Genomic DNA, 26,931 nt, shown 5'->3' on the forward strand with positions numbered 1-26,931 from the left:
TTTTTATCCTGTTTTCCTGACTATTGTCTCCCAAAGTGTCTCAGCAATAAAAAAAAGAGGCACAGGCCCTGCCACCAGGCTTACAAACTAAAAAGACAAGACACACAAGGAGAGAGGAGAGTGGTGAAAAAAGGAAGGCAGGAGATCAGTTTTTCAAGGCCAGAACAAGGTGGTGAGCTACAAGCAGGCATTTAAATGCACATCTGGCCAGACTGACCTTTCCTTGCTGGAAGATGAGCCAAAAAGATCTATTGCATGTAAACAACACTGATGTAAGCAAGTGCTACTGTAAGTTCTCTCAGATTACCGTGACCATACACCCATGGAGCTGAGGTCCTGAATCTGTGGAATTCCACTTATCCTTACTTAGAGGCAAATTCCCTCAAAAGCAGTGGGACTTAGAAGAAAACCGTTCTGCTCAGGTTGCGCTTATACAAGTCACACATTTGAAGGGGTGTTGATTAAAAGATGGATGGCCAGAAAAATCCCATAAGAGTCTGCACAACACTCAGGATAGCATGGATATAAACGCAAAGAGAGTGGGTTGCTTTTGCCCAGCCACAGGAAATTTAAAATTTTTGACACTACAGCCGTGTTATTAGATGGCAGAGCAGGAAGGGGAGTGGGGCTGTCTTCCAGCAATAGCTAATGATCATGCCTTCCTTAAAGAATTCTTGTGTCCTCTTCAATTACCTGAGTTAATGACTGCACAGTTTTCATTCTAAAAACACTTGTGTGGATATAAGCTCCTAATTAAGTTTGGAAGTACTTCCTCCTTCCAATTTAAGGCTGAAAAGGGTCAAGAGCCAGGGTGGCTAGGACAACACAACTATCCATTATTTGGCTCCTAACTTGTTGTGTATAATTGTTTTTAGAACTACAAGAAAACACAGACCTGCTCCTAAATGTCCCAGCCAGTTCAACAGATTTTACTTCTGAATAGGTTTTGGTAAGGCTGAGAGGCTGGCGTTCTTAATTCATGTTCTCTGTTTCTATGGGAAACAAGAGAATACTAGAGCAAGCAACATTCTGCTGTGGGTGTAACCTGGGACACAAACCACTCTGGATCTAGAGAAGTATATAAATGTGTGTATGTATCGTTTTACCTATGCTCCAGGACATTCCCAATGTCCTTTTCCAACTGTGGGTCCTGGTGCTGTGTCAGAGATGGCTTCTAAAGGTTCCCTATGTTGCAAGAACAGTGTGTCAGGTGGTGTGGAGGCCTATAGGCAAAAGGTCGAGCTTCCAAAGCCCATTGAAGCTCTCCATAAGGCACTTTAGATTCTACTCATGGTAACTTCAAAGAGTTTGTATTCAGTTCATAATCAACAAAAACATGTTTGAATATATTTCAAGAAAACAATGAGTTTTTTTGTAACATGTGAGTGCTCCCAACAATATGGTTTTAGTTTACCTATGTAATATGTGGTATCACATTTCTGGCTACTAGGCCTCATTAAAGAGACCACTTTCTATAACACAACACTTCTATGTTACACATACAGAAAATAGCTATTGCAGTCTGCCTATTTGGGGACATTTATTTTTAAAAAACAATGATTACAAACTAGTATTTTTTTCCCCTATGGTTGCCAATATATACAATGATCAATCCATTTATTGTACAGGGGTGAGGGCATCATAGAGTCGCTGTGCAGCCAGCTCCACCATTTCCCGAAGCATTTCATCATCATCTTCACAGCCTGGTTCATGGTCAACAGTCTAGAAGAGAGTACAGAACAGAGAGAAACTCAGATTTTGTTTGAACCCAGATAGCTTTAAAAACTCTTTTTAAAAAGTTGTTATCACACAGGTATGTGTGCAACTAATTCCATGAGCCCAAGGGGACTTCAGCCTCGTTTTATTCTAAATCAGCTGCCTCCCTTGTGACACGGGAAACTGCTTTTGAAATTGAATGGAGTTTCAAAACTAGTTTGCAATATGAGATGTGGACCAGCAGTTTGGAAAAAAAAAAAAAGAGCAAAAAATCTCAGTGGGCCACCACAAGCATCTTCACTGACCTCCAGTTGCTTTCTTGATCTCACTCTTGCTTAGACCCACTGAAGTTAATGCCTTAAGCAAGTCCAACTGGGCACATTATTGCTGCCATAATGCCTAGAACTAAATTGTGCTCAATTCATTCTTCACCTGAATTCATAGAATCATAGGGTTGGAAAGGGCCTATAAGACCATCAAGTCCAACCCCCTGCTCAATTGTCCTAATTCAACTTAAGACCATGCAGATACCTGCAGTATGAGACTTTGGGATCAAAATATAAATCAGGAGCATCTTCACTAATCACAAATGAATCATTATTGCTTTGGACAGGAAATGACTTTACTTTGAGTTGTATCCACAGCTATCCTTCCGTGAATGGAAGGCTTCTGATCCAGAGGAGCATTTCCAACTGATGGGAATGGAGGAGGCAATCTTTGTTTATTACCGCCTTCCCCTGCAGTCCCCAGTGTCCCCCCTGAACATCTGCTTTGGAGGGTTTGGGGGGACGACCCTCCAGAACAGTGGGGGAGCTGGTGCAGGTGGCTGCAAAGGGAGGATTATTGCCAAAGATTGCCTCCCCACTTTTCACTGGCAGGAGCATTCTGAGGGGAACTCAGCTCAGGCAATTCTTCAGTGGGCGGAAAAGAACCTGGATCCAAGCCATTGTATTTTTCATGGCAGATGATCAGGCTCATCCTTGCCCTCCACCCTTCCACTGAGGTATTTAGTCTACACAAACATCTGAGGACTGGGAGGAGACTTATGTACACCTTCCCCCCCTTCCTTACATCTGCCCCCATGAACCAGAAACTGTAAGAGACAGCATCTTATGTGAAAAGACCCTGCATAGTGAGGGACAAACTTCTTGACTGCGTGCTTTATTGCATTTATTGTAAACCACCTCAGGAACGTTAGTTAATAGGCAGGGTAGAAATAAATAATACTGTAGATGCTGAATTAAATGATGCCTGAATGACTATATGATACCTATATGAGATGACTATCAAGGACCAAGTTTATCATGGCATTGTTTGTTGTAATACTGATATCCAGCACTAAGAGGCTGGATCCATTCAACATACAAGAGTCCAAGAAAACCTTTTCTTGTGTAGGATACTATCCTAAATATTGAACTGAAAGACTTCTGAAAAGATTTATTATGGTAATGGTCACCAAAATACATATTAAGTATTAGATTTTAAAAAACAACTGTCAGATGAGTTAAATATTTCTGTATATACATCACATCAGCTGTACAAAACAAAACACATCAGTATCAAATTTAGCTATAAATACCCGTGTATCCAATGAAAGATTTGCTGTTTTTCCATCCACAGTGATGCTCAGTATATTATCTTTCTTTGCACTTACACAGTCTTCTCCAAATATGTCCCTATAAATGAAGGGTTTAATTGTTACAAATGTAGAATAGGAACAAACTGATTAATATACCTAACACATATTCTGTTCAGGGAGTCTAACAGTACAATCCTATGAAAGTCTACTCAAAAACAAGTCCCACTGAGTTCGCTGGGGCTTACTCCCACATAAGCATATATAGGATTGCTGCCAAACTATGCCAACTTTTTGTTTCAAACAAATTTCTAGAGAAGAACGAAATTCAAAAATTTTTAGAACAATCTCTATACTATTAAGGGTGCAATCCTATGCATATTCAGACAAAAAACGTCCTACAATTCCCAGTATACCCCAGCCAGCATGGCTGCCTAGAGGATGGTGGAAGTTGTAAGAGGGGTTTTTAAAGGATTTTTTTTTAGGATTTAAAAATATTTGAAGAGGGTTGAGCGCCTCAGTACAACCTCTAGTCTCAATACGAGGATTTTGGCAGGCTCTCCCATGATTTCAGAAAAAAATTAATCTCATCATGCATCCAAGAGGCAAGTTTGGATGGTGTAAAAGAACAAAAGAGAATGGCAGTGGATCAAGAAGAGCGGGTACAATTCAGCTAAGCACCTTAGATCCTACTGATTAAAATTAGGGATGTCAGAGAATTCCGCCACGGATCTCGGTGAGGCCGAATGCCAGTGCATTCAGCCCCCCGAAATCTGTGGTGGAACGAAGCCCCTGCCCCCCCACCCCACGAATGGCATGTGAAACAGAGCACTTGCCTGCTGCCGTCCACGCTGACTTGTCATCATAGCTGTGATAGGCTACGTAAATAATTAGTTGCCCAGAAAATAGTTGCCCAGAAAATGCAAACGTAATTCAATGGAAAGAGTATGAGCAGAGCAGTCTTAAAGGGGTGGGGAGAACCTGTGGCAAGGAGCCACTTCGTAAGCCAGGGGTGGGCAACTTCAGATGGCTGGGGGCCACATCGACTCCTCTGGAATCCTTTGAGGGCCACAACCCACTGGCGGAAGCAGCCGTGCCACTGCCAGAAGTGGTGCTGGGGCCAGAATCCCAGCAATTCTGCTGGGAAACAAGGTACCTGGGGAGCTTCCACCTTGTTTCCCAGCAGAATCGGGCTCCCCACAGTCCACCTCCCTGGCACCCCAGAATGACCTGTTCGTGGGCCCCACCGCCATCAGAACAGGGATAGCCGTGGCTCTTCCTACAGCTGCACCAGAGAGGCCTTGACCCGCGGACCCCTCTTTCTGCCAATGGAACTTGGGATTGCTCCTGGGGCAGAGCAATCCCACCAGTGGGGGCGAGGGAGATCGGAAGGCAGAGGACTCGCCTTATCGCCATGCCAGGCTCACGCCAGGGGGGCAGAAGAAGCAGCGTTCCCCCCCCCCCCCCGCTTTTCTTTTTTCTTTACTGATACACTTTTCCTCCCTTCGATTGCAACAGGAGATAAATTCTTTGTGCCAGATGCAGGGCTGCTATGCATTTCCCCCAATTCCAGGTGTGTTTGGGGGGAATAGCCTGCAGATCCAATTTTTGCCTCTACTGACAATAAGACCTCCAGTGTCAGAGCAGCAAGGGCTACAAAGTTTTTGCAGTGGGTGGGAGGTAGTTTTCAAGTTCTGGCCTCTATCTCCGCCCTCAGAGGAGAAGATCTGAAATATCCTATAGTCCCTGGGATACCCCCCAGGGGACACAGGACTGTATCCTTAGTGTATCTTAAACAAGAGCAACTGTACTAAAATTACTAGATATGATAAGAGATTTTGTTTAATAATGCAATGCCAGAACTTACTGAAGCATAATCTCCATCTTCTTGTGATATGCATCAATCTCTTCTTTTTTAGGAATTTTATGTATCACAGCTGAAAAACAGAATTAACATTCCAATGCAATTACCATTTGGGAAAACACCTAGATCAGATCTGAATTTCATGCTATAATGCTTAAATTCATAAAAGCACATTATATTATAGACAAGTATGATGATCTGGTATACCATTGCCACTTATTTTTCTGCAATGAAGATGAATTCCCTAGAACTTTATATTCAGAACAGTTCTGATATATAAAATTCTGATTAATAACATGTTCTTTGACTGAAATGATTTAAATTAGAATAACATCCAAGTGTACTAATAAACCAATTTGCATGCACATGAAATTGACTTAATAGTAATGTTACACTACGCATGCCCCCAAATCGTCTTTCACATTAAAGACGGCAGCTTATATCATTCTGTTTACTTTAGTGCCACTGAAATTAATGGGAAGTTGTGCTTAGTGGATCACAATCTCAGGACTCTGGACTGGGCAGTACTGTAAAATTAGTCCACGTCCTTTCATAACAGCACACTATACCTGTACAAATAAAAACATAAATACCTTTATGAATTTTGGGATTGGACTGAACTTCCAGTATCACAGTCGTTACAGTGTCTGCATACATATCATTAGCAGGATTTGCTACCCACTGGGGGGGGGGGGGGAAGCAAAATAGTATTAAATTCAAAATACAGGAAAATCATCATTTAAAACCACAGTTGTTGGAATTCCATTGGAATCCATTATTTCTTCTACATTTATGAGGTCTTGCAGCTGGTTCCAAATTCTGCTGCTTGGGACCAGACTATTTAAAGGTCAGTCTTATGAGACTTCCTTGCCCCACTATATTAAACATCAGAGGCTGGGACACACAACAGAGCCTTCTTTTTGGTGGGACCAAGGTTATGGAACTCCCTCACCTAGGGAAATCCTGTAGCTTCCCTATCTTTTGGCCTTCCGGTGAGCAGGGAAGACATGCCCATTTTGCAAGGCCTTTCATGTGCTTTGTTCCAATTATTTGCTACTAATGTAGAGTCTACTGTTGCTCCAGTTTTTTAGCTCTGTTATTAAGGATACTTTATAGTATTTTACGGTATGTTGTTTTAACTACTGTAAGCCATCCTAGAGACCTTGCTACCAAAAGCCTGGATATATCTGAAAGAAAGAAAGTGTGCATTACAATGACACTATTTTTATTGTTGAGCCCAGCAAGGAAAGGATTGGGGTGGGGGTGAAATTGCACTAGAGAGAAGAGAGCACAAGACCTGTGGCCTGCTCCTGATCTCTTAATCAAAGATATCCCAGCATTATGGCTGCATTGGCCCACTGCAAAGGACTGTTTTGTATGTTACAAACATCACAGAGTGACTGATGACAACGAAGAAATTAAGAGGGGAGAAAATTGATGACCTGGAGGTTACTGCCATTTGGCTTGATATACAGCAAAATAAGATTCCCAATTTTAACTCTGTATCAAAACCACTTGCAAGATATTAAAACAATTAAACAGAAGCCTTTATTCTGTCCTTACCTCAAGCACCACCATGCCTGGCTCTTGGACCACAGTAATGTTTTTAAAAACCTTCAATGCTGGCTTATCTTGAACTTCTATTTCTTTTATGTCACCTTAAAAAAGATCAACACCGTAACAGCAAAAATAAAGCAAAATTTGCGTATAATAAACATACTCTTCACTAAATTATGGCTCAAATATTTTGTTGGAAGAGTTAAGGCTTAATCACACAATATAGCTTCCTCCTATAGAGCAGATCCAACCTTCCTGGGAACATACCTGCATGGGCACACAATGTGTGAACTAGACAACAGTAGGTGTGCTCGGCAGGAATTTTTGTTCAATTTTTGTTCAGGACAAACTCTGTGTTCTGTGTACTGGCTCTTATTGTTCATTAGACAAATGCATTGCTTTCCCCTTCTTGTACATTTATGCTATTGCATCTACCAACAATCTGTCTTGATGCATCAGCTGACAAAGAAGCCTTCACAGGCTCCCACAAACCTTGATAATTATCGGACAGTTTAGAATCTCTTGTTTTTTAGTAAGGTCTTGGAGCGGCTGGTGGCTTCACAACTTCAAATTCTCTTGGGTGAAACTGATTAACTGGATCCTTTTCAATCTGAGTTCAGACCTGGTTTTTGGATGGCAACAGCCTTGGTCACCTTGGTTAATGACCTATGCCAGGAACTAGACGGGGGAGTGTGTCCCTGTTGGTTCTGCTGGAACTGTCAGTGGCATTCGATACCATCAGTCATGATATTCTTCTTGGACACTTGGCTGATACGGGACTTAGGAGTAGAACTGCAGCACAGTGCCCCCATTTGGCTAAGTGCTTCCAGAAGGCAGTGCTGGGGGACTATTGCTTGTCTTTTTGGCTGCTGGCCTATGGGGTTCCTTGGGGCTCTTTTTGTCCCCCATGCTGTTGAACATATACATAACACTTCTGGAAGAAGTCATACAGAATTTTGCAGTGGGGCCTCATCACTATGCTGATGATACCCAGCTCTCTCCCTCCTTTTCAACTGATGCCAGGGAAACTGTGGAAGTCCTGGGTGCAGTAAGGGACTGTATGTGGGCAAATAAACGGAGGCTTCATACAAACAAAACAGAGGCTCTGTTGGTCAGCAGACAGGCCAGCCAGGGATTTTGCATTTTTTATTGTACATCTCCTTGAGCATTCATTGAGTGGAGGGGTGAGCCAAAAATATTTTAAACAAATATTCTAATTGTAGCATGTATGCACAGCAAGAAACCCACAGGTAGGTGCAGACACATTTACAATCTACACATATAATTTACATGAATTCCTTCATGGAAGTGCCATCTGTACAAGAATTTGGTATGAAGCAGCCCCAGTTTACTCATTTTATCTGGAAAAGCCTGATTTAGAACAGTTATTCAAAACACTGAAATAAGACAGATAGCAGTTACTATATTAACGACCATCACGCTTGATGGGTTTACAGTTACCAAATTCTTAGGAACCACACGCACATGGTAGGTTTTATCATCTCAAGGGTATCTTTCTGCTTCACAACAATCCACCTGACTTAAAATATTATGGATAATTAAGACTTCTATCCACATTATCAAAACACAAGAAGCTCCATGTTTCCTTTGCCTACTTCCCACAGCAACCAAGGATGAAGGAAACTGTCTCCACTTCAGCCTACTCAAAGCTTGCTAACAAGAATATAAAGTAAGAAGGCAAAGTGGTGCAAGTCTACAATGATTTAACTTAGAAATATCCTGCATGTCCGATGACAGCAAGGAAGTGAACTAGAGCTGTGTTTTTCCAAACTCTTATACTTGGGAAACCCTTTCCATGCTGATCTGTCTGCCAAAGAACCCTTCTGTACTGGCCATGGAATCCCTCTGTGTTGCACAGAAATTTAGGCTCTCAGTTTGCAGTGGCCACTTGGGTATATTTGTTACAACCCATTAACTCAAAATAGTCCTAAAATGTGGCCAACTTCTTCCAGCTGCACATGGCAAGTGTCTTGCCATTATTGATCTTCCCATCAAGAAACCTCTGATGAGCTTCTGAAGTGGCTTATTTTCTTCTGTGCCCATTATCCTATGGTATATTTGTCATATCTCCTTTAATGGCTTTGCTAAGGATTTCAAAACCATGTTGCATATTACATCACCAGAGCTAGGAAAAAACTTTGAAAAAATAATTTTGGTATCTCTCTTCCATTATGTCTGTACCTGTTAGTTTTTGCAGGTGGTAATAAAGCAGACTGAAAGAGCCTGTGTATGGAACGGCTTGCGTCTGTGTTACGGTGCTCATGGCGAGATCAGTGTAATCTGTGGAAAGTGAAAAAAGAATGTTTGGTATACATACTCTGGACTATAGGTTGCTCCTCCTTTCACATAAGGGTGGTGATGCAATATCTGGCAGCTCCCCTGCAGCTCCCCCCATACTATTCACAAGGGTTTCCAAGCCCATAGGAGCAGGCTGTGGGGGGGGGGGGCACACAGGTAGGGATGTCAGAGAAATCCGCTGCGGATTCCTGAGGCCGGATTCCAAAGAATCGGGACCACTTACTTCTGCTCCAGGAGGACTGGAGGCGGAACGGTACTCTATTGCTTCTTCAAGCCAGAGCCATTCGCCTCCTCCCTGTCCCTGCCGATTGCCTTTAAAAAAAAATGTCTTTTTTTTAAAGGCAATCGGGAGGATGTGCCCATAGACTTATACACAAATAGTCATGAATCTTGCATATAAGTCTATGTGTCCATAGACTTATACGCAAGATTTATGACTCTATTTGCGTATAAGTCTATGGGCACATCCTCCCAATTGCCATTTTTTTAAAAGACATTTTTTTCAAAAGCAATTGGCAGGGACAGGGAGGAGGTGAACGGCTCTGGCTGGCAGGAGAGAAGGTAAGCGCCCCCAAGCCAGTTCCCCGCTCCCTGGAATCCGAGCGGAGCGGAACTGCTCTGGAGGATTCTGGGGGGGAGGAACGGATCGCCTCCCCCCCCCCCCGATTCCCCACCGGAACAGACAGTGGGGAATGTGTACACCCCTACACACAGGGCTGCAGTGGCAAGGGGGAGACACGAAAGCCCCATTTTGTGAAAGTGAACTGTTCACAGAAAGAAAGTAAAGATCTAAGCCAATTAAACAAGGATACAAAATTTAAACAACACAGCCTTTTCCAGACTCTTGCGCTCTTACTAAAATGTGTTTTAGTCTAAATTTACATTTATAGAAAAACCAATTCAATTTGGGTTTTTCCTCCATTTAAAAAAAATTGATATCTACATAACCACGTCTGCTTAGGAGAAGGAACACCTCTATATATGAGGTACCACTACAAATAATGGTACTCTGTAACCCCATTTACCTTCCTTTTCCCAAGCGGAATTGTACTTTCTCTACACTCTATATTGAGAAATAAGGAACTGCTTATCTACAGTGCCACAGGAAGGTCTGTCAAAACAGTATAGGACTATGTCATCTCCAAACATTTGTTTGTTAGTAATATTAGTAATTAGTAATATATCTAAGCATAGTATTACTAATTATTAGTAATTAGTAATATACTTAATCATTCTCATCTATCACTGAGCATTCACACTGTGATCTGAATATGAACACGGAACAAGGAGCAGTGATTTGGCTTAGAAAAAGGAACACTTAGATGCTCGGCTGGATATGTTATTCTTTGTCACTTTTACGTACTGGAGAGGTCACATGGAGAAAGTATGTGATAGTTGAAATTTCTTTTAACTAGTATTCCGGAAACTCGCTGTCCTTGTTCTGGTTTCTTATCTGCTAAAGAGCCCATAACCTGAGAAAAGAAGAAAAATCAAGACCTATGAGAGAAGGCATACAGGATGATGAATAGAAAGTAAACTGTGGGGAGAAAAATAGACTCCCGTTAAACAAATGAAGAGGGGATCTCTGCTCAAAGTTTGTGCGCCAAGCCATTTACTAACAGGTGAATGTACACATTACCAAGTACAAAAGTGTGCTTGTGAATTACACAGCATCCTTTGAATACACCTCCATTTTTTTCTCCCAGTGGAAAACTATTGCCTTTACAATGTACATCCCACTGACAACCCCAGACGATTGACTCTGCCCTATGATCAACCTATTGTTTGCCCTCTTCAGAATCACTACTAGTTCCAACATTCTCTCTGAATACTGGCTCTCAGTGTTCACAGACTAAGGATGTGTGTGGGGGTGGTGTGGTGTTGTATATATGTATAAGTGGAAACTAACATTTTTTGTTGCTATTGTTGCCATACAATATCCAGTAGAAAATTCTGAAACGTTCTAAGCCTTTTATTTGTATAATGAGAGCCAAAGCGGTTTGTAAGCAGAAAACACAGGAGTACCTTAACTGTCCTATGCCTCCCGCCACAGGAGGAGTACATTGTCTTCATAACAGAGGAGAAATGTATTTATTTAATTGTTTATTTATTCAGACACTGCCCAGTAATGAAGGTTCTATGGGCGTTTTTCTCTTACAAAAGGACTCTATATAACTTTGGAAGAAAAATACTTAAGACAATGACAACTTTGACAATGAGGCAAATACGTATATTTTGGTGAAGAAAATGTTAGCTTTACCTTGGCAAGCTTTTCTCCTCTGAAGTTTAGAGTCACAGCCTCAGTATTCCTAGGATTGTGCACCTCTATGTGAACTTCATCATTATCCTCGTATTCGCGTATTAGTGCAGCTTTCAGCCTGGCCATTTCATTCTGCTCACCATGCACCAGTATCTACAGGAAAAAGTCATCCTAGGTATGGGGAATGCTCTCTCAAAATATACCTCTCTGTATTCAGTGCATTGCCAGGAAAGTGGTACTTGGACTAAGAGGAGGGAAGCGGAAATAGCCCTTCTATACAGGGTATGTTCTCAACAGCTTCACATATAAGTTTCACTGTATTAAACTACATCTTCCTTGTCATCAGAGGTTAGCCTCCCTCTCTTCAGCCACCCATTTCCTTTTTCAGCTTTTAAAGGTTCTTGGTTTTATTTCTCAGCAGGATCCAGAGATCCCTATGTGAGAATGGAAAGCACTTATATGCACACAAAGGAGTGGTGGTGTCACAGGTTTCCTTGTGTACCTGGATCCTCCACAGTCCCCAACCCCAAGAAGCATCTTTTCAGTGGATGCAATGGGCTGCAGGAAAGAGTTGCACACACAGCCCTCTGGACCTCAGTCCTCATTTTTAAATAATTCCTTTGCATGACCCTTCCCTACATCTCCTCCTCTTCCCTTTTCATCCACTCAATTTTCTTCCCTCTTCTCATTTCTTCCTTTATTTTATGTGAGTTTGCATGGAATTAATTTCCATGCAAATCATTTTATCAATATGAAATCATTCAAATTTTCTTCCAGAAACAGCTTTTAAAATTAGGGGTGGGCAACCTGTAGCCCTTTAGATGTTTTGGCCTATATCTCCTATCAGCCCTCACCATTGATTATTCTGGCTAGGGCTGATGGGAGTTGTAGGCCAAATTATATGGAGGGCCATAAATTGTCCACCCGTTTAAAATAATTTTTTTGAGAAGCAACAGAATAGCGAATATAACACACTTTTAGATCATTCTGTACTTTAAAAGCTTTACATTTAACTACAGCAGTAGTCTAAAGGGGCAGCGGGGGGGGGGATTTTATGAACTTGGCAGCAAATGTGCTAAAGCACAAATTATCACAGGGAAGCAGTAATGCATCTTGAGTTTAAACTGTAATGTTTGTTCAGTTCTAGCCAGCTAAAATGGAACTTCTTAAACTGATGCTGGAATCTGACAGCTATTTATTTTATTCTTTGAGAATAACAAACATAGACACTGACCACATGGGGAGGTTTCAGTGCCCGAATAAACTCGCTGGTTTGCTGGTAATCTGTGTGAGCAGAGAAAGAAATGTAGTCCACAGACATCTTCAGTGGGAGCTTCTGTCCTGACATAGTTGTAATTTCTTCAGGTTCAGACATGATATGCTGCAACAACACCACAACATGCATCCATTCCAATAAAATCTTAATTATTTTATTCAGAATAAAAATGTTACATTATTTCCTTCAGAATAAACCTTGAATGAGCATCCTAGAAGTTTGGCATAACAATACTTTGCCCTGGATTTTACTCTACAACTTTATTACTTATTATATTTTAATCCACCCAATAACCAATATTCTCTGGGCAGTTTACAAACAGTTAAAAGATTAAAATGCCATACAAACAGTTAAAATATAAAATACAATACAAATATTTAAAAGAATAAAATACAATACAAAACAAAACAACAAACAGCACAGGAATACATAAAACAGCCATGAAAATCTAAGAAGTTTATCATTAATAGGAGCCCACCAAAATGGCCGAAGTCTAACAATTCTGAGAGAGGAGGAAGAAAAAAATGCTTATTTTTTTCCTATTCTAACTAGTTGCAACTTAATATAAGTGAGAAAGTCTATTCATAGCTGCCTTGAGAATTACTTGGTAGAAAGGTAGGTTGTTTATTTTAAAAATAGGTAAACTACTGGCTTTTGATTTAATTCCCCCATTTGATGTTGTCCAACTGTTTGTAATACAATTATCTATTCTCTTGGACAACGTACAATTGGAATGAAATTTGGTATTTGCATTCAAGACATAATTCTATGTTTCAAGGACAGTTACCAGCTCGACCAAGATGCAAATCACATTGTAGCACATAATCATCCTTGAAGATCAAGATATCAAAGGTAGGTGTTCACATTTAGGACACAATTCCATGCTTCAAAAATTCAAACACCACCTTGACTCTCACATCAATTTTCAACACAGTTATTTATTGTGGAGCAAGGTCTCTTGAGGAGTCTATGAGTATATATTAATCACAGTCATGCTACTTTGCAGTCTTCCTAATGATAAGAGCTGTTTGACAATGGAACAGAGTGCCTTGGGAGGTGGTGGGCTCTCCTTGCTGGAGGTATTTAAACAGAGGTTGGACAACCATCTATCAGGGATACTGTAGTTGCAAGATTCCTCCCCTGAGCAGGGGTTGGACTAGATGATCTCCAAGGTACCTTCCAACTCTAAAATTCTATGATTTAAGCAGATGGATGGCTGAGGCTGGGAGAGAGAGTGGCCTGCCTAATGAGTTCATGGCTGAGGTGAGAGTCAAGTTGGGGACTTCCTGGTTCACAGTTCAGTCTCTTTGCCACTGCACTATACCAGCTCTCTATCATGATTATTTTAAGTAATCTTTAAACAGTGCTATCAACTTGCTAGTCTGCAATTACACAGACACACAAGCTGTAGCCAGATTGTTGTTGTTGTTTATTCATTCTGTCGCTTCTGACTCTTCGTGACTTCATGGACCAGCCCATGCCAGAGCTTCCTGTCAGCTGTCGCCACCCCCAGCTCCCCCAAGGTCGAGTCTGTCACCTCCATTATATCATCCATCTATCTTGCCCTTGGTCGGCCCCTCTTCCTTTTGCCTGCCACTTTCCCTAACATCAGCATCTTCTCCAGGGTATCCTGTCTTCTCATTAGGTGGCCAAAGTACTTCAGTTTTGCCTTTACTATCATTCCCTCAAGTGAGCAGTCTGGCTTTATTTCTTGGAATATGGCCTGTTTGATCTTCTTGCAGTCCAAGGCACTCTCAGAATTTTCCTCCAACACCACAGTTCAAAAGCATCTATCTTCGTTCGCTCAACCTTCCTTATGGTCCAGCTCTCGCAGCCGTAGGTTACTACAGGGATAGCCAGATTAAGTGCAGTAAAATCACAAAATATTGATTCAATGGCAAAATAATTAAGCATCTTAAGCAGCCTGCCCTGTATTTTAAAGTACCATGGTAGTAAAATGATACCTCACCTTTGCAAGTGTTCCTTCCACGCAGTAACCTGCTATGATTACTCCATTTCTTTTATCGGTACACCAGCTCTCAAACAACTCTCTGGATAAACCACTCTGCATCATCCCGGGGGAAGCCATTACAACACTGGGGCCTATGTCATCAAAATGATCCATACTCTAGGTAAAGACAAAAACAGCTGCAACTATCACTTCAATTTATGAAAGCCAAAAACAAATGATTTCATCTGAATGGGTATGCCTATTCTTACAGACCAGAGGACTTGTGGTGATATTTGGCTTATAGAAGACCCTGTGGCATCAGTGAGCTCCAAATATTTTTGCAGGGCTCTAGCAACAAGATTGGATGGCACAGATACGAATCCCCACAAAATGCTTATAATTAGAACGCTCACAGCTAGTCCCAGGGAATCACAGTTTGGAGGCTGATAGTCCAGTAAGAGCTTCTGATAACAGTGACCTCAACAGGGGCCTTGTGGGTCTGCGTTCAGGAAGCAGAGCTCATGCAACATGGATATTAGAGCCACTGTTAGAGATGCTAAGTGGACTAGTAACAGCATCTCCCCTAGATAGATTCAAGGCCAATTAATACATGTGTTTCTGAGGTGGTACAGCCTCAGCTGAACAGCATGTATTTCATGTGTTTTTATCTCAGTTTGAAGTGGGAAGGCATTTCTCTGAAATTGTCTTGAGAACTGTATAACTTAACTCATCAGAGCAGGGGCAATGTGCATGCATCTCTCACCTACCATGCACACTAGAGGCTGCTCAACAGGGATGAAATGCCACATATCCTTATCCTTGGTCTGCACATGCAGTAGGAGCCCAAGACCTCGAATTCTGCAAAAGCCACAGCAATAGCCCCACCTTACTATTTCCCCTACTGTGGGGAAGGGGGAAGAGAGACTGTGCAGACACTCCTCCCACCAATCTCCTTTAAGCAGAAGCAGCAAGTCCTTGGGGGCTTATTAACAGATCAATTAGGGCAGATTTCTATAGCAAAAGGGGGTTTTGTCATTAGTTTCTACTACTGGACTGAATCATCAAGAACAAATATTCATACAATGGATATGTTTTGCCCTACTCTGTCCTACAGAACAGCAATACAATTTTCATTAGAAACATCAGCTGAATTCTTCTGAAAGATTTAGATGCTCAGTTTTAAACTAGAACTAGTTATTTATAATCATTTTATACGTTCCTGTATTAATAATGGGTCCTTTATTCACACTGACCTTCAAATTACTAATGTGTTTAAACACAAATGGGTTGTTGATGTTGATTTGCTTGCGGATTTTATCATTCATGGCATTGACATAGGTCTGATACACTGCCATACATTTCTTTGCCAGAGAGGAAGCATAGTATATCGGTATTTCATGTAGCTCAGGGTGATTTTGCCAGTATTCATCTAGATAAATACAGAAAACCCAAAGTCAGTATGTATGATCAAGAACAGTCTGAGTTCTGAAAAGCAGTGGGAAACAACATCATTTTACAATATAGGAAATATACCATAATCCTAAACCCACCTCCTTAAAAGAGGATAAATGGGACTTACACTGAAAATCTCAAGCAGTGTTTATGTATTTCTAGAATATTAATATTATAAAGTATCTTGAAAAATATTTTTACAAAAACTAAAACATGAAATGTTAAAAACTAGGAAGATAGATAAACTACTTAAGCCATGATTTTCCCTCTAAAAAGAAAAAAAAAGGACCATAACAATGCTATCCTACGCATGTCAACTCAGAAATTAAGTCCCATTGTGTTCAATGGTGCTTACTCCCAGGTAAGTGGGTACAGGACTGCAGCCTAATTACGGTATTCAATGATAGAAATCTTTAGATTAACACAACTCCTTAAATTCAGTTAAACATGTAACAAATGAATCTTCAAATGAACAATTAATTCAAGGAGTAAAATGCTGAAGGGCCCAATCCTATAAATGTTTAGACAAAAAAAAGTGCTACAAGTTCTAGCATTCCCCAGCCAGCCATGCTTCAAGATGTAGGGCTTTTTCTGTCTAAACATGCATATAGGACTGCACCCTAAAGTAATGAATTGCAGAAAAGGAGATGGAGTGAAGGGCTATCTTATCCTACCTCTTCTGTAGACATGCGGGTATCATGACTTTTCAACAATAAATAAATAACACTAAAATAAGGCAGAACTGCTGCTTATGGTAGAAGTGGCAAAACTCCCAGCTTGCCCAAAAAGTCTGAAAAGGGGCATGTCAACTACATGCTGCCATAAAATATCCTCCGTTGGACAAATATTTAATAAAAACATATAGGCTTTTATACAAAATGACAGACACCCACTTTTCCTTTTACAGGCTGAGATCCCCCCACCCCCTCAATACAGAAACACAGGCAGCACATTTAAAAATTTATTAGTGTTTTTGACAAGTTAGAAAGAAACAAGTAACGTGTAGGCACATACCTAAAATCAAAAGCAATTCTTGAGCTCTTCCCAAAGCAAACACAGGAATAAGTCCTCTACCTCCTCTGTTTACAATGTCATGTACAGTGTTACAGAATCTGGCCTCTCGCTCTTCACGTTTCTCATGGATGTGCGTACCATAGGTGGATTCCTAAGGAAAGAATGTGCACAATTAAAACAGTAATACATGCACACCTTTGATCTTCTGTTCTTTTTATTCTTCTGTAGAAAAACACTGATCAGCATGACAGTGGTATTATACTGAAACAGAGGTTGACAGCAAAGGTTAACTATTGAGATTGTGCCGCACCAATGTTATGTGAACCATGAATTGCCTGCAAAGCAACAATAACTGCTTTGAATATTAGACCATACGCAGCAGTGCTGACCAACCGCTTTGGCAACTGTATCATGAGTCAAGAGCATGAGATAGTTCAGTCCCACCATCCAGCATAAAAGGTGGTATGGTTTTGCTTCTAGTTTACTGAGCTGCTGTGCACTCAGTAGCAAAGCACTGGGGAACAGGAAGGAGCCCTATGCCTGACTATGCCACAGCCAGGCTGTGGCACCTCTGTTCACGTCTAGGAGTGCAACCACAGATTTTAAAAATGCATTCAGATCTAATGAGGGAATTTAAGTCAATATACCAGAGCTGAATTTTGGTGCACTGTGCTAATACTGTAACACAATGCTATGCAACTTTTTGTGAGGTTAATATGGACTGCGGCCATGAAAGCAAATCCTGCCCGATGAGTTTCCCCAGAAGAAGGTCTTTAAGGACACAATCCTACGCATGTTTACACAGAAAGAAGTCCTACAACTCCCAGCATTCCCCGGCCAGGGCTGGAAAAAATTATTGCTCGAAACTCTGGAGAACTGCTGCCAGTCTGCGCTGACAACACTGGGCTAGATGGACTTGGTATAAGGCAGCTTCTTATGTTCCTATATAAATCTGAAGAACACCAAGAAGAAACCACCCACCACAATAAATTCCAGAGTGTATAAAATAAAGAACCGTGAAGTTACAAAAAGCACACACACTTCCTATACTACATTCACTTACAATTATTATAAGAGAAGAATTATCATAGGAGAAGAAACTTACAATGATAAGAATATCAGGTTTAATATTGGGAATCTCAGCTGCCATCAAGTGCCTGTCTTCTTGTCTTGAGAAATCACCTGTGTATAAAAGCTTTATAAAAGAAACAATATACACTATAATTAGATGGAAAAATCCATCCTAATATACACCAAGGCAAATGATTAACAGTGTTCTATTGTTCCATCCAGAGATCTTCATGGACCAGCAAATAAGTGCTTGAGGCCTTATCACAAAATAAGCCTTATCACAAAACACGACAGCACATCATAATTCTAAACACACCACTCCAGATGGCGTGTTTAAAGATGGCGTGTTGTTAGGGCACCTAACCTTCCACTGGTAATGACAACAGCTTACACAATAGACTTTTAAATCTCAATGTGGCTGGTGTAATAGAAACAAGGCTGTGAATAAATCCCCTCAAAGCCCTCCTCCCACATACGCACACACGATGGGGCTGTTTGCACGACATAACAGTCCACCGTGAGTTATTTAACCCATGGTGAGGCTGCAGCGTCTGTGGCCTCCATTTAAATATGCAACTCTCACTCGGGAAGTTGTCATGCAAACCCAGCAAGCATGGGTCTTGCGAGAGTTAAATAACCCCTGCATAACCCATGGTCTGTTTCAACCTTCACATAACCCACACTTGCTGAGTTCACATAACAACCCCCCCCAGTGGGGGTTCCATAAGCACCTGGGCACCCGCAGACAGCGCAGCTTGTTGCAAGTTAAATAACCCACAACAAGCTGTGACATGTCATCCAAATCCAGACAACATGGCTGATCACAGGACATGACAGCCCACCGTGGGTTATTTAACTGTGGGCTATTTAACACATGGGGAGGTTGTTGTGCATGCAGCCTCCATTTTGAATATGCAATCCCCACTTGGGCATTGTCGTGTCACGCGAACCCAGCGAGCGAGGTTATGCCCAGTTATGCAAGGGCTATACAACCCTCACATAAGCCCAAGTTTTCACGCTTGCCAGGTTTGCATGACATGACAACCCAAGTGGAGCTGGGTATGCACAGTGGTGCTTGTGGGCACCGCAGCTCATTGTGGCTTTAAATAACCTATGACAAGCTGCAATGTATCATCTGATCCTGGTCAACTTCTCTGAAACCTGAAGTGGTAAACTAATACAAAGAAATGTATGGTGATATCAAGCCTGTATGTATTTCTCTAGTGTGCTGAAGTAATACCTTCACTCCAGCTATTTCAATCATAAACATGGCTGCTCCCAGAACATGGCCTGCATGGTAACACCAGAACTTGATTCCTGCCACCTCTTTTACTTCATGGAAGTTGATAGTTTCAATTTTGTCCATACTTTCTTCCAGATCTGTCTCTGTGTACAGCATGTCATCCGCTGAGATATTGCTATATTAAGAGAGTAAAGCAAATGTCATCGTATTCACCAGTATCTTAGATCACTTGAAAGTTTGTGCATGACTGAAAAACACTCAGCATAAAGTGTGCTTGAGATGACAGTACAACAGTGTGAAAGGTAAAAAGATTACATTCACAGTGTTCAAATTACTGCATTATTTCACAGTAGTTTTCTCCCACAATTTAAACAAATTAACTCACCTAACTTTAACATAATCTGACAGAAGCCATCTATAAATTGCTTTTGTAGCATGAGTCATAAAAGTTCTTCCTTTAAAACTTGTCTTTTGCAGAAACCATGGTAATGCCCCACAATGATCCAAATGGAAACTGAAACAAGGAAGTGAACATCATATGTTAAAATCAAACAACAGAACACCATGACATCTAGCTAGAGCATTTGTAGCCTTGATAAGAGGTTAAGTAAAAACAAAAATGTGAACACTGATCTCCTCAGCATCATCAGGGCTAACAGAGCTGTTACACATCCTTACTGTTTTCAAATACACGCATTAAAATGCTCAGACCAGATTGCACAAGCATTCTACACAAGTCTTGTAAATAACCCCACAAAAATTACTAGCCCACAAAAATGTTACTGCAGCTTCAGCTACAGGGCAACTCAGAAACTGAATAAATAAAATAGTGATGATGATGATATATCCTGCTTTTGGGGGGAGGGGGTGTAAGGATGGAGAGCTCTGATCCTCTTGCAGCAGCCTACTGCATTTCTATGCTTGGAGTGAAGGGGGTTTTCCTCTTCAGGCAACCCACTTAGTTTCTATGCTGGGCACAGAGGAGGGATGAAGTGTGCTTTCCCTCCTCCGCCAGTACATCCGCTCGCCTGCACACAATTCCTTGTTGCTTACAGCTGCCAGGCTAGTCCTTCAACACAAGGCTGCTCTACACTGATCCACATCTCACTTCACTTACTGACTAATCAAGAGGAGATCAATCTCAGCTGGGTCTATCAGATCAATGTAAGGAAGTGCATCCATTCCTTCTAGGCCAGGGTGGATTCCGCAATCAAGCTGAAAAACACATAAAAATCAATCAGCCAATCGAACAGCTTACCATTTATTATCTTTTATATAAGCATCTGGCTTATAGCGCATGTGTGTGCACACGCATGTGTGTGTGTGTGTGTATGTATGCATGTATAAAAATAAACTGATGCCAGCACATATGTATTATACATTGATGATTGCTCTTAATGGCATAGTAGTAGCTTTCATATTGCATGCTTAACGTTTCAAATGTTTCCAAATCTATTACATTCTTGGGGGCTACTCAAATGTTATACCTCTCACATAAAGGTGGTGGGAAAAAACCCGTGGCATTGTTAGTAGTACTCCACACATGAGCCGTAACTTTGGAAATCTCCTCATTATGTATCTACGTATGATTGCACAGAAAGTTTCCATGCCAGCTCCAGCCAAACATGTACAGCACTGGAGTGGAAATTCTCCATGAGACTGGGGGCATTTCAAAGGGAAGTTTATTTCTAACCCTATGGAACCAGCATGGGAAAATGTGGGGTGAAAATATGAAACAATTGGATCATTCTCTAAGCTGAACAGTAGAAGCCTCAAAATAGTTTTAAGCTGGAGTTCCATAAAAATCATTATGTTATTTATTACAATGTTTACATCCTGCCCTTCCATCAAAGACCCTCAGGTCAGCTTATAATACATTTTTAAATGTTAAGATAAAATATTCACAACAGGAAATTTAAAACAGTCAAAAGAAAATGTATAACCAATATGATTAGCCCAGTCAAGCACTTCTTTATTTTAAAAAGCCATGTTTTAGCTGCTCAGGGAAAAGCGAGCAATGTCATAGCCATACAAACTTCCCAGGGAGGGCTTTCCACAGTTGGGGTACTGCAGTCGAAAAAGCCCCCTCTCATATCCCAACCCACCAAATTTCAGACAGGGTGGGGGAACAATTAATGGCGCTCCAATTGTTGACAGGAGCACCAGAGCAGCATCATTATGAATGGAGGGAGACCTTAAGAGGTTTGCATTGGTGGAATGTTTTGAGGAGCTCGTGTGGAGAGTACGTGCATCTGACAAAATGTTAAGTAGCTTGCCTCTGAAGAGGCTCATTTCCGACATCCTCTGCAAGTGCAAAAAACTTCCAGGGAGGAACCAAGAGGATATACTGAAGTGTTAAAAGATGTGTGATGGAGACTTATATTTCCAGTAGAATTTATTTTATGAGTACAAAATCTTAGGCTGAAGGGCCACTAAAATCAGGGTACAACCAAATAAGCAGCTTTATATGTAATGCAAATTTTCCTTCAGGATCAATCAGCATGTTTTACTACAATCTCACAATCCTCTCCAACATATTAGGCTCCCTAGAAAACTTTATTCTAACAGGCTAAGCTATTTTAAGATAAAATTATTATTAATACTGCACACAGATGAGAAGCTGGGAATAAGCACACAACCTATTTATACAGCATGCAAACTGGAATCAAGGATATTTACAAATAACTTAGCACAATTATTACCATGATCTTCCTTCCTTTGAATTCCAGGATAATGCATGATCTTCCTACTTCCTGGCCAGCACCTCTGTGGAGAGAGTTGGGATAAGTCACAGAAACAATCAGCAATCCCCTGAATATAAAAACAATTAGCTTTAACTGCCCGAGCAAAGTGAAGTCTTTAGTTTAACTCTGTGGTCTCATTTGGACACAACACTATGATTTAGCATTATGTGTTCAAGCCTGGGCAAATCTTGGGCTGGTGAACTTCCCCCTTTTCTGGTGTAGCCATGAGATTTGTTCTCAATTAACTGTAGTTTAGTGTAACATACAAACTCTAAACTGTTATTCATCTTAGCTATGGTTTATAATTTCATAAACTACAGTGTGAAGTTAACTTGTCTCAGTAAACCACATGTAAGACTAACCAGTTTGCCCAGGTTTGGACATAAGACTAAAGTACACTTAATGAAAAACTAAAACTTTCAATCTCCTCCCCATCGCCATAATGGAGGAGAAGGGACCATGCAAGCCCAAGGTTCACCTTTGTGACGCTAAGCCATAGTTTAGCATGACATCTGAATGAGACCTGTGGTTTGGCATTGTTTGTGAGGTTAGTTTGCATTGAACTGTAAGTTTAATTGAACTTTGAGATACTGGAATGATATTTGGTAACCATGTTCAGGGCAAAATTCTGCATTTCAAGTTCAAACACCACCTTAACTCCTGCAGCCATTTCAACATGGTGGAGAAGAAAATGAAAAATAGAAGGCAATGTGTTATCATCCTTGAACACTGAGACATTGGAAGGAAAGCTGAGGTGCATGACCAGGAAGATCCCCATGACCATTTTCAAGGGGGAACAACAAGATGTAAAACACAGCAGAATACACTATCAGAATGAAGGCTGGCGAGTACATTAAAAACCCTACTCCTGTTTTCAAAGGCGAGGTTGGGGCGGGGGGACACACAAAATAGACAGTAATACAACATCTGAAGCAAGGCTTCTTGAACTATTGTTTCACTAGTTTTGTAAGTGCAAATTTGAATATAAAGGCAAACTCAGTTGCTGTAAGAGAGAGACTATGGATCATTTAAATCAACTCAACAACAATCTCTTATACCAGTCTTCCCCAATATGGTGCCATCCAGATGTTTTGAACTATAACTCCTATCATCCCTGACCACTGGACATGCTGGCTGGGGCTGATGGGAGATGTTGTCCAAAACTTCTGGAGGGCATCACGTTGGGGAAGAGAACCTTAGGGAGCAATCCTATGGGGATAGGTGGCCACCTTCAAACTCAAGAGGTGGCCACCTATCCAATGCAGAGTGGGGGAAGTGCAGAGGGAATCTTCTCTGCCACGCTCCAGCTGCCCTGCATTTGCGGCTAGATGGACGATTTCGGTTGTCTAGAGGCAGGAATTCAGAGCAGGTGGGGGACGCCGGACAATGCATAGGAAGCATCATACCAGCACTTCCACACTCCCCTCCCCCGGAACACCCCCTTTTACCCCGCTTCGCGCTGCTCGATCCACGCTGCCTACAAGGTGGCAGGGGAGGATGCAGGGAGGCAGTTTCCCGGGAACTGACCTCAGAGCGCATGCTTCGAGGTCAATTCCCGAAAACCGAATAATCCTGTGGTTGTCTAACCACTGCCTAGTGACCACAGGATTGTGCCCTTATACAATCAGTCAGATTCAAGCCAATTTGGGGAAAGTGATGTGCATGTCTTGCTCTTCAGACTGCTGGAGAAATCGCAGACATATAAGAGAGCTCCAAATATGTCTACAAACTAGCTTGCCTGCCCACACATACCCTATCCTAGTCATTTTGTCTTACACTGACAGCCTAAAAGCAAAAGAAACAACTCTTTCAGTCTACTAATTTTCCCACCTGATTGTCTGGGAGAGAGCTGTACGTGCTGTACGGGGCAACAAGGCCAGTGGCTATTCACATGCCAGATATAAAATGAGGCATTTAAAATAAACATGTATGTCCTGCTATGGTAGAGCTAAATAAGGTAGAAGTAATTACACCCATCCAGGATTACACTGAATCAGGGCTCCTTTAGACATGCACTAAGTTAATATAGATGAATGAAAAGTCACATGTTAGAAACAACTGTACGTCATGTTCAGGGCTCCTTGCTAGAAAAGTGACAGGGAAAGGATTTAGGGATGATGAAGGATTGAAGCATAAATTCCCTATGAGATGCTGTAACTAAGTGTGTAGATCAGCCTTCCACAACCGGGTGCCCTCCAGATGTTTTGAACTTCAACTCCCATCATTTCCAGCCAGCATAGGCAATGGTCAGGAATGCTGGGAGTTGTAGTCCAAACCATCTGGAGATCACCAGGTTAGGGAAGACTGGTCTAGACGAAGATGATAGGGTAATCCTGCCATGAAGTAATGATGCTCTGTCCATTTAGCTTAGCCAGCTAGACTGACAGTTACTGTGTGATTTATGGTAAGAAACCTCATCTAGTAAGAGGCCCAGCAATGACTGTAAATTACACATGCTGCTGAAGGATATGTAAGCAGATAATTAGAGAGAAAAGAAGGGCTGCTTGATTTTTAAGAAGAAATGGGTACCTTGCAGGTTTAGGTCTAGACTGAATTCCATATAATAATTTGCACATCGGTTCCCACAGAATGCCTTAAAAATGGTCTTAAGACTTCAGGCTGTTTCAAACTGAGTAATAACAGTATTCTAACAAGCTATCAATGAAAGCATACAAGCCCTACTTCCTAACATATTAAGGAAGAAAAATCTACTGGGAAAATACCCACAAGAGTGGTCCACCAGCAACTGATGAGAGGCAGTCATAGCCATTGGGTGAGGTGCCTGTGGGGGCACAAGTCTCAAGCCCAAACATAATAGGAAAACATGTGGGCAGGATCTAGCCCAGTGTCCCTTTTGTTTCCCATCACCACATTTCTGAATAGAGGCTTTGGAAATAACAACCAGCTGGATACAAGATTTTCCACTGATAAAAGCGCTCTACTCAGGGAAGGTGCTTCTGCCTGGTTTTCGGGGCTCTCCCCTTCACCCCACACCACAGCTCACCCCAGTCAGCAGGGTCTCTCGAACCTACATGTAGCATTTTCACATGGCTGGAGGGGCTGCTGTGGGAAGGAGCGAGTGGGGAAGTCCACTTCCACCAGTTGCATGCTCCTAAATCTGGTTCCAAGACCAAATATTTTGGGACAGGAATGGAGAACATGTGGCCCTCCAGATATTGTTGGACTGCAACTCCCCTTCACCCCTCATCATTGGCTATGCTGACTAGGGAGTTGCAGTTCAACATCTGGAGGCCCACACATTCCCCATCCCTGCTTTAGGATGTCTGACAGCCTGAAATGATTGTCATTCCTGTGCCATTCCACCAGATCATGAATGAAAGAAAATGTGAATATCTAGTATCAGCTTTGCCTCATGGTATCACAGGTCCTATGCATTCAGAAATAAGTTCCACTGTGTTGAACAGAGCTTACTCCCAAGAAAGAACACACAGGACTGCAGCCTTTCAGCCCAATCCTATGCTTGTTTATTCAGACAAGAGCCCCACTGATTTCAATGGAGCTCACTCTCTAGTGAAACAACAAACAGTTTTGTGCCACTTACAAAGGTACCACAAGAGTCTTTGTTGGGCTTTGCTGAAACAAATTAACAACTCTGTACCTCTAGAATTTGTCACTCTCTGGTAAGTGTGCATAGGATTGCAGCTGTGCAGCTCAACCCTTTATGCTGGCATACTCAAAAGTGAGTCCTACTATGTTCCATGAGAATTACTCCCAGGTAAGCATGCTGAGGATTATACAGTTACTTGGAAACATGGACCACTGATGCCAACAAGACTTCGTGGAATGTGCTCCCCATCTCCCACTACCGGGCTTAGTTCTTTTGGTTGAGAAAGACCACTGGAAGCTTGCAGTGTCTTTATAATATTAGCTTTATTTGCAAATATACAAATAGATCATAAGCAGGGGCAAACAGTAGGCAATTCCTACTAGGCAATGGACTAGCTTCCCTGCATGAGATCCCCAGAGAAGCCCTGCACCTCAAGGTTCCCTCAACCAACACGCTTCTCTCTCACACACACTTTGTAACACCTGACCCCCCTCCTCCAAGCCCCAATGGCTATCTCTTTCCAAACCACAGAGAGGTTCCCACTATCAAGAGACCACCATCTCCTAAACATTATCTCCCGTTGAAAACATCAGCCAACCACCCTGGACTCTTAGCAGGCAGCCTGCCTGACAATATGTTCAGGATTCCCACCGTCACAAAACTCACGCACACACCTGCATGTGCAAATATCTGTGTATACGTATATGTCAGCCTCCCACAACCTGGTGCCCGCCAGATGTGTTGGGACTGCAATTCCCAGCCAGCACAACCCGGGATCAGGAACGCTGGAGTTGCAGTTCAACACATGCTGGCTGGGAACGAGGGGAGCTGCAATCCAGCACATCTGGAGGGCGCCGCGTTGGGGAAGGTCGATATGCAAGATATCGCAAGGAGAGAGATGTTTAAACCGAGCACGCATCAGCAGGCGTCAGGCGACCCCCGCAGGGCGCGGGCGCGCGCGCAGCGAGGGCCGTTGGCCAGCGAAAGGCCGCGGCGCGCGGACGAGTCCGCCGGCGGCGTCGCAGCCACTCACAGGGGCCGAATCAGCAGCTGGTCGCTCTCCTCCGCCGGGACGAACGTTTCGGCTCTTCTCCTCGCCGACATCCCTGCGGGGAGAAGGGGGCGCCTCGCTGCGCGCGCCCGCGCACCCTCCCTCCCGACTGTCCTCTGCCGGCACCTGTACTTCGATTACGCTCCCTCCCGCTTCCGCGCCTGCCCCGGAAGGAACGCGCTCTTCCGTCACTTCCGCCTCCGCGCCTGATCGCCAGATATTGCTCAGAGCATAGACGTCAAAAAGTCCTAGAGCGGGACAAAGAACGG

The 26,931-nt window shown here is 42.2% G+C and overlaps 1 protein-coding gene across 1 annotated transcript; it reads right to left on the reverse strand.

Moving 5' to 3' along the window:
* Positions 1 to 1,294: 1,294 nt before the first annotated feature.
* CPSF3 (cleavage and polyadenylation specific factor 3) lies at positions 1,295 to 26,821 on the reverse strand. Its single transcript, XM_084826677.1, has 18 exons — positions 26,645 to 26,821; positions 22,002 to 22,065; positions 20,417 to 20,514; positions 19,685 to 19,813; positions 19,297 to 19,474; positions 18,091 to 18,180; positions 16,986 to 17,136; positions 15,773 to 15,948; positions 14,538 to 14,696; positions 12,527 to 12,673; positions 11,293 to 11,445; positions 10,396 to 10,504; positions 8,916 to 9,014; positions 6,720 to 6,814; positions 5,750 to 5,837; positions 5,160 to 5,229; positions 3,296 to 3,392; positions 1,295 to 1,722 (listed from the first exon to the last, which is right to left on the reverse strand). The coding sequence occupies exons 1-18, from the start codon at positions 26,713 to 26,715 to the stop codon at positions 1,618 to 1,620; spliced, it is 2,079 nt and encodes a 692-aa protein (XP_084682803.1). The 5' UTR covers positions 26,716 to 26,821; the 3' UTR covers positions 1,295 to 1,617.
* Positions 26,822 to 26,931: the final 110 nt, after the last annotated feature.

The sequence above is a fragment of the Heloderma suspectum genome, chromosome 1, assembly GCF_057233095.1.
Source record: "Heloderma suspectum isolate Gila_16-S chromosome 1, 16-S_ref, whole genome shotgun sequence".
In the NCBI taxonomy this organism is placed as follows: Eukaryota; Metazoa; Chordata; class Lepidosauria; order Squamata; family Helodermatidae; genus Heloderma; species Heloderma suspectum.

Excerpts from the sequence above, each read along its gene's own strand:
- CPSF3 (XM_084826677.1), bottom strand. The coding sequence starts at position 26,715 with ATGTCGGCGAGGAGAAGAGCCGAAACGTTCGTCCCGGCGGAGGAGAGC. Across the intron at positions 19,814-20,416 it reads GATCTCCTCTTGATTAGTCA|TTTCCATTTGGATCATTGTG; the intron begins GTAAGTGAAGTG and ends TCCTTGTTTCAG. Across the intron at positions 12,674-14,537 it reads TGGAAGGAACACTTGCAAAG|CATATCATGTCTGAACCTGA; the intron begins GTGAGGTATCAT and ends GTGTTGTTGCAG.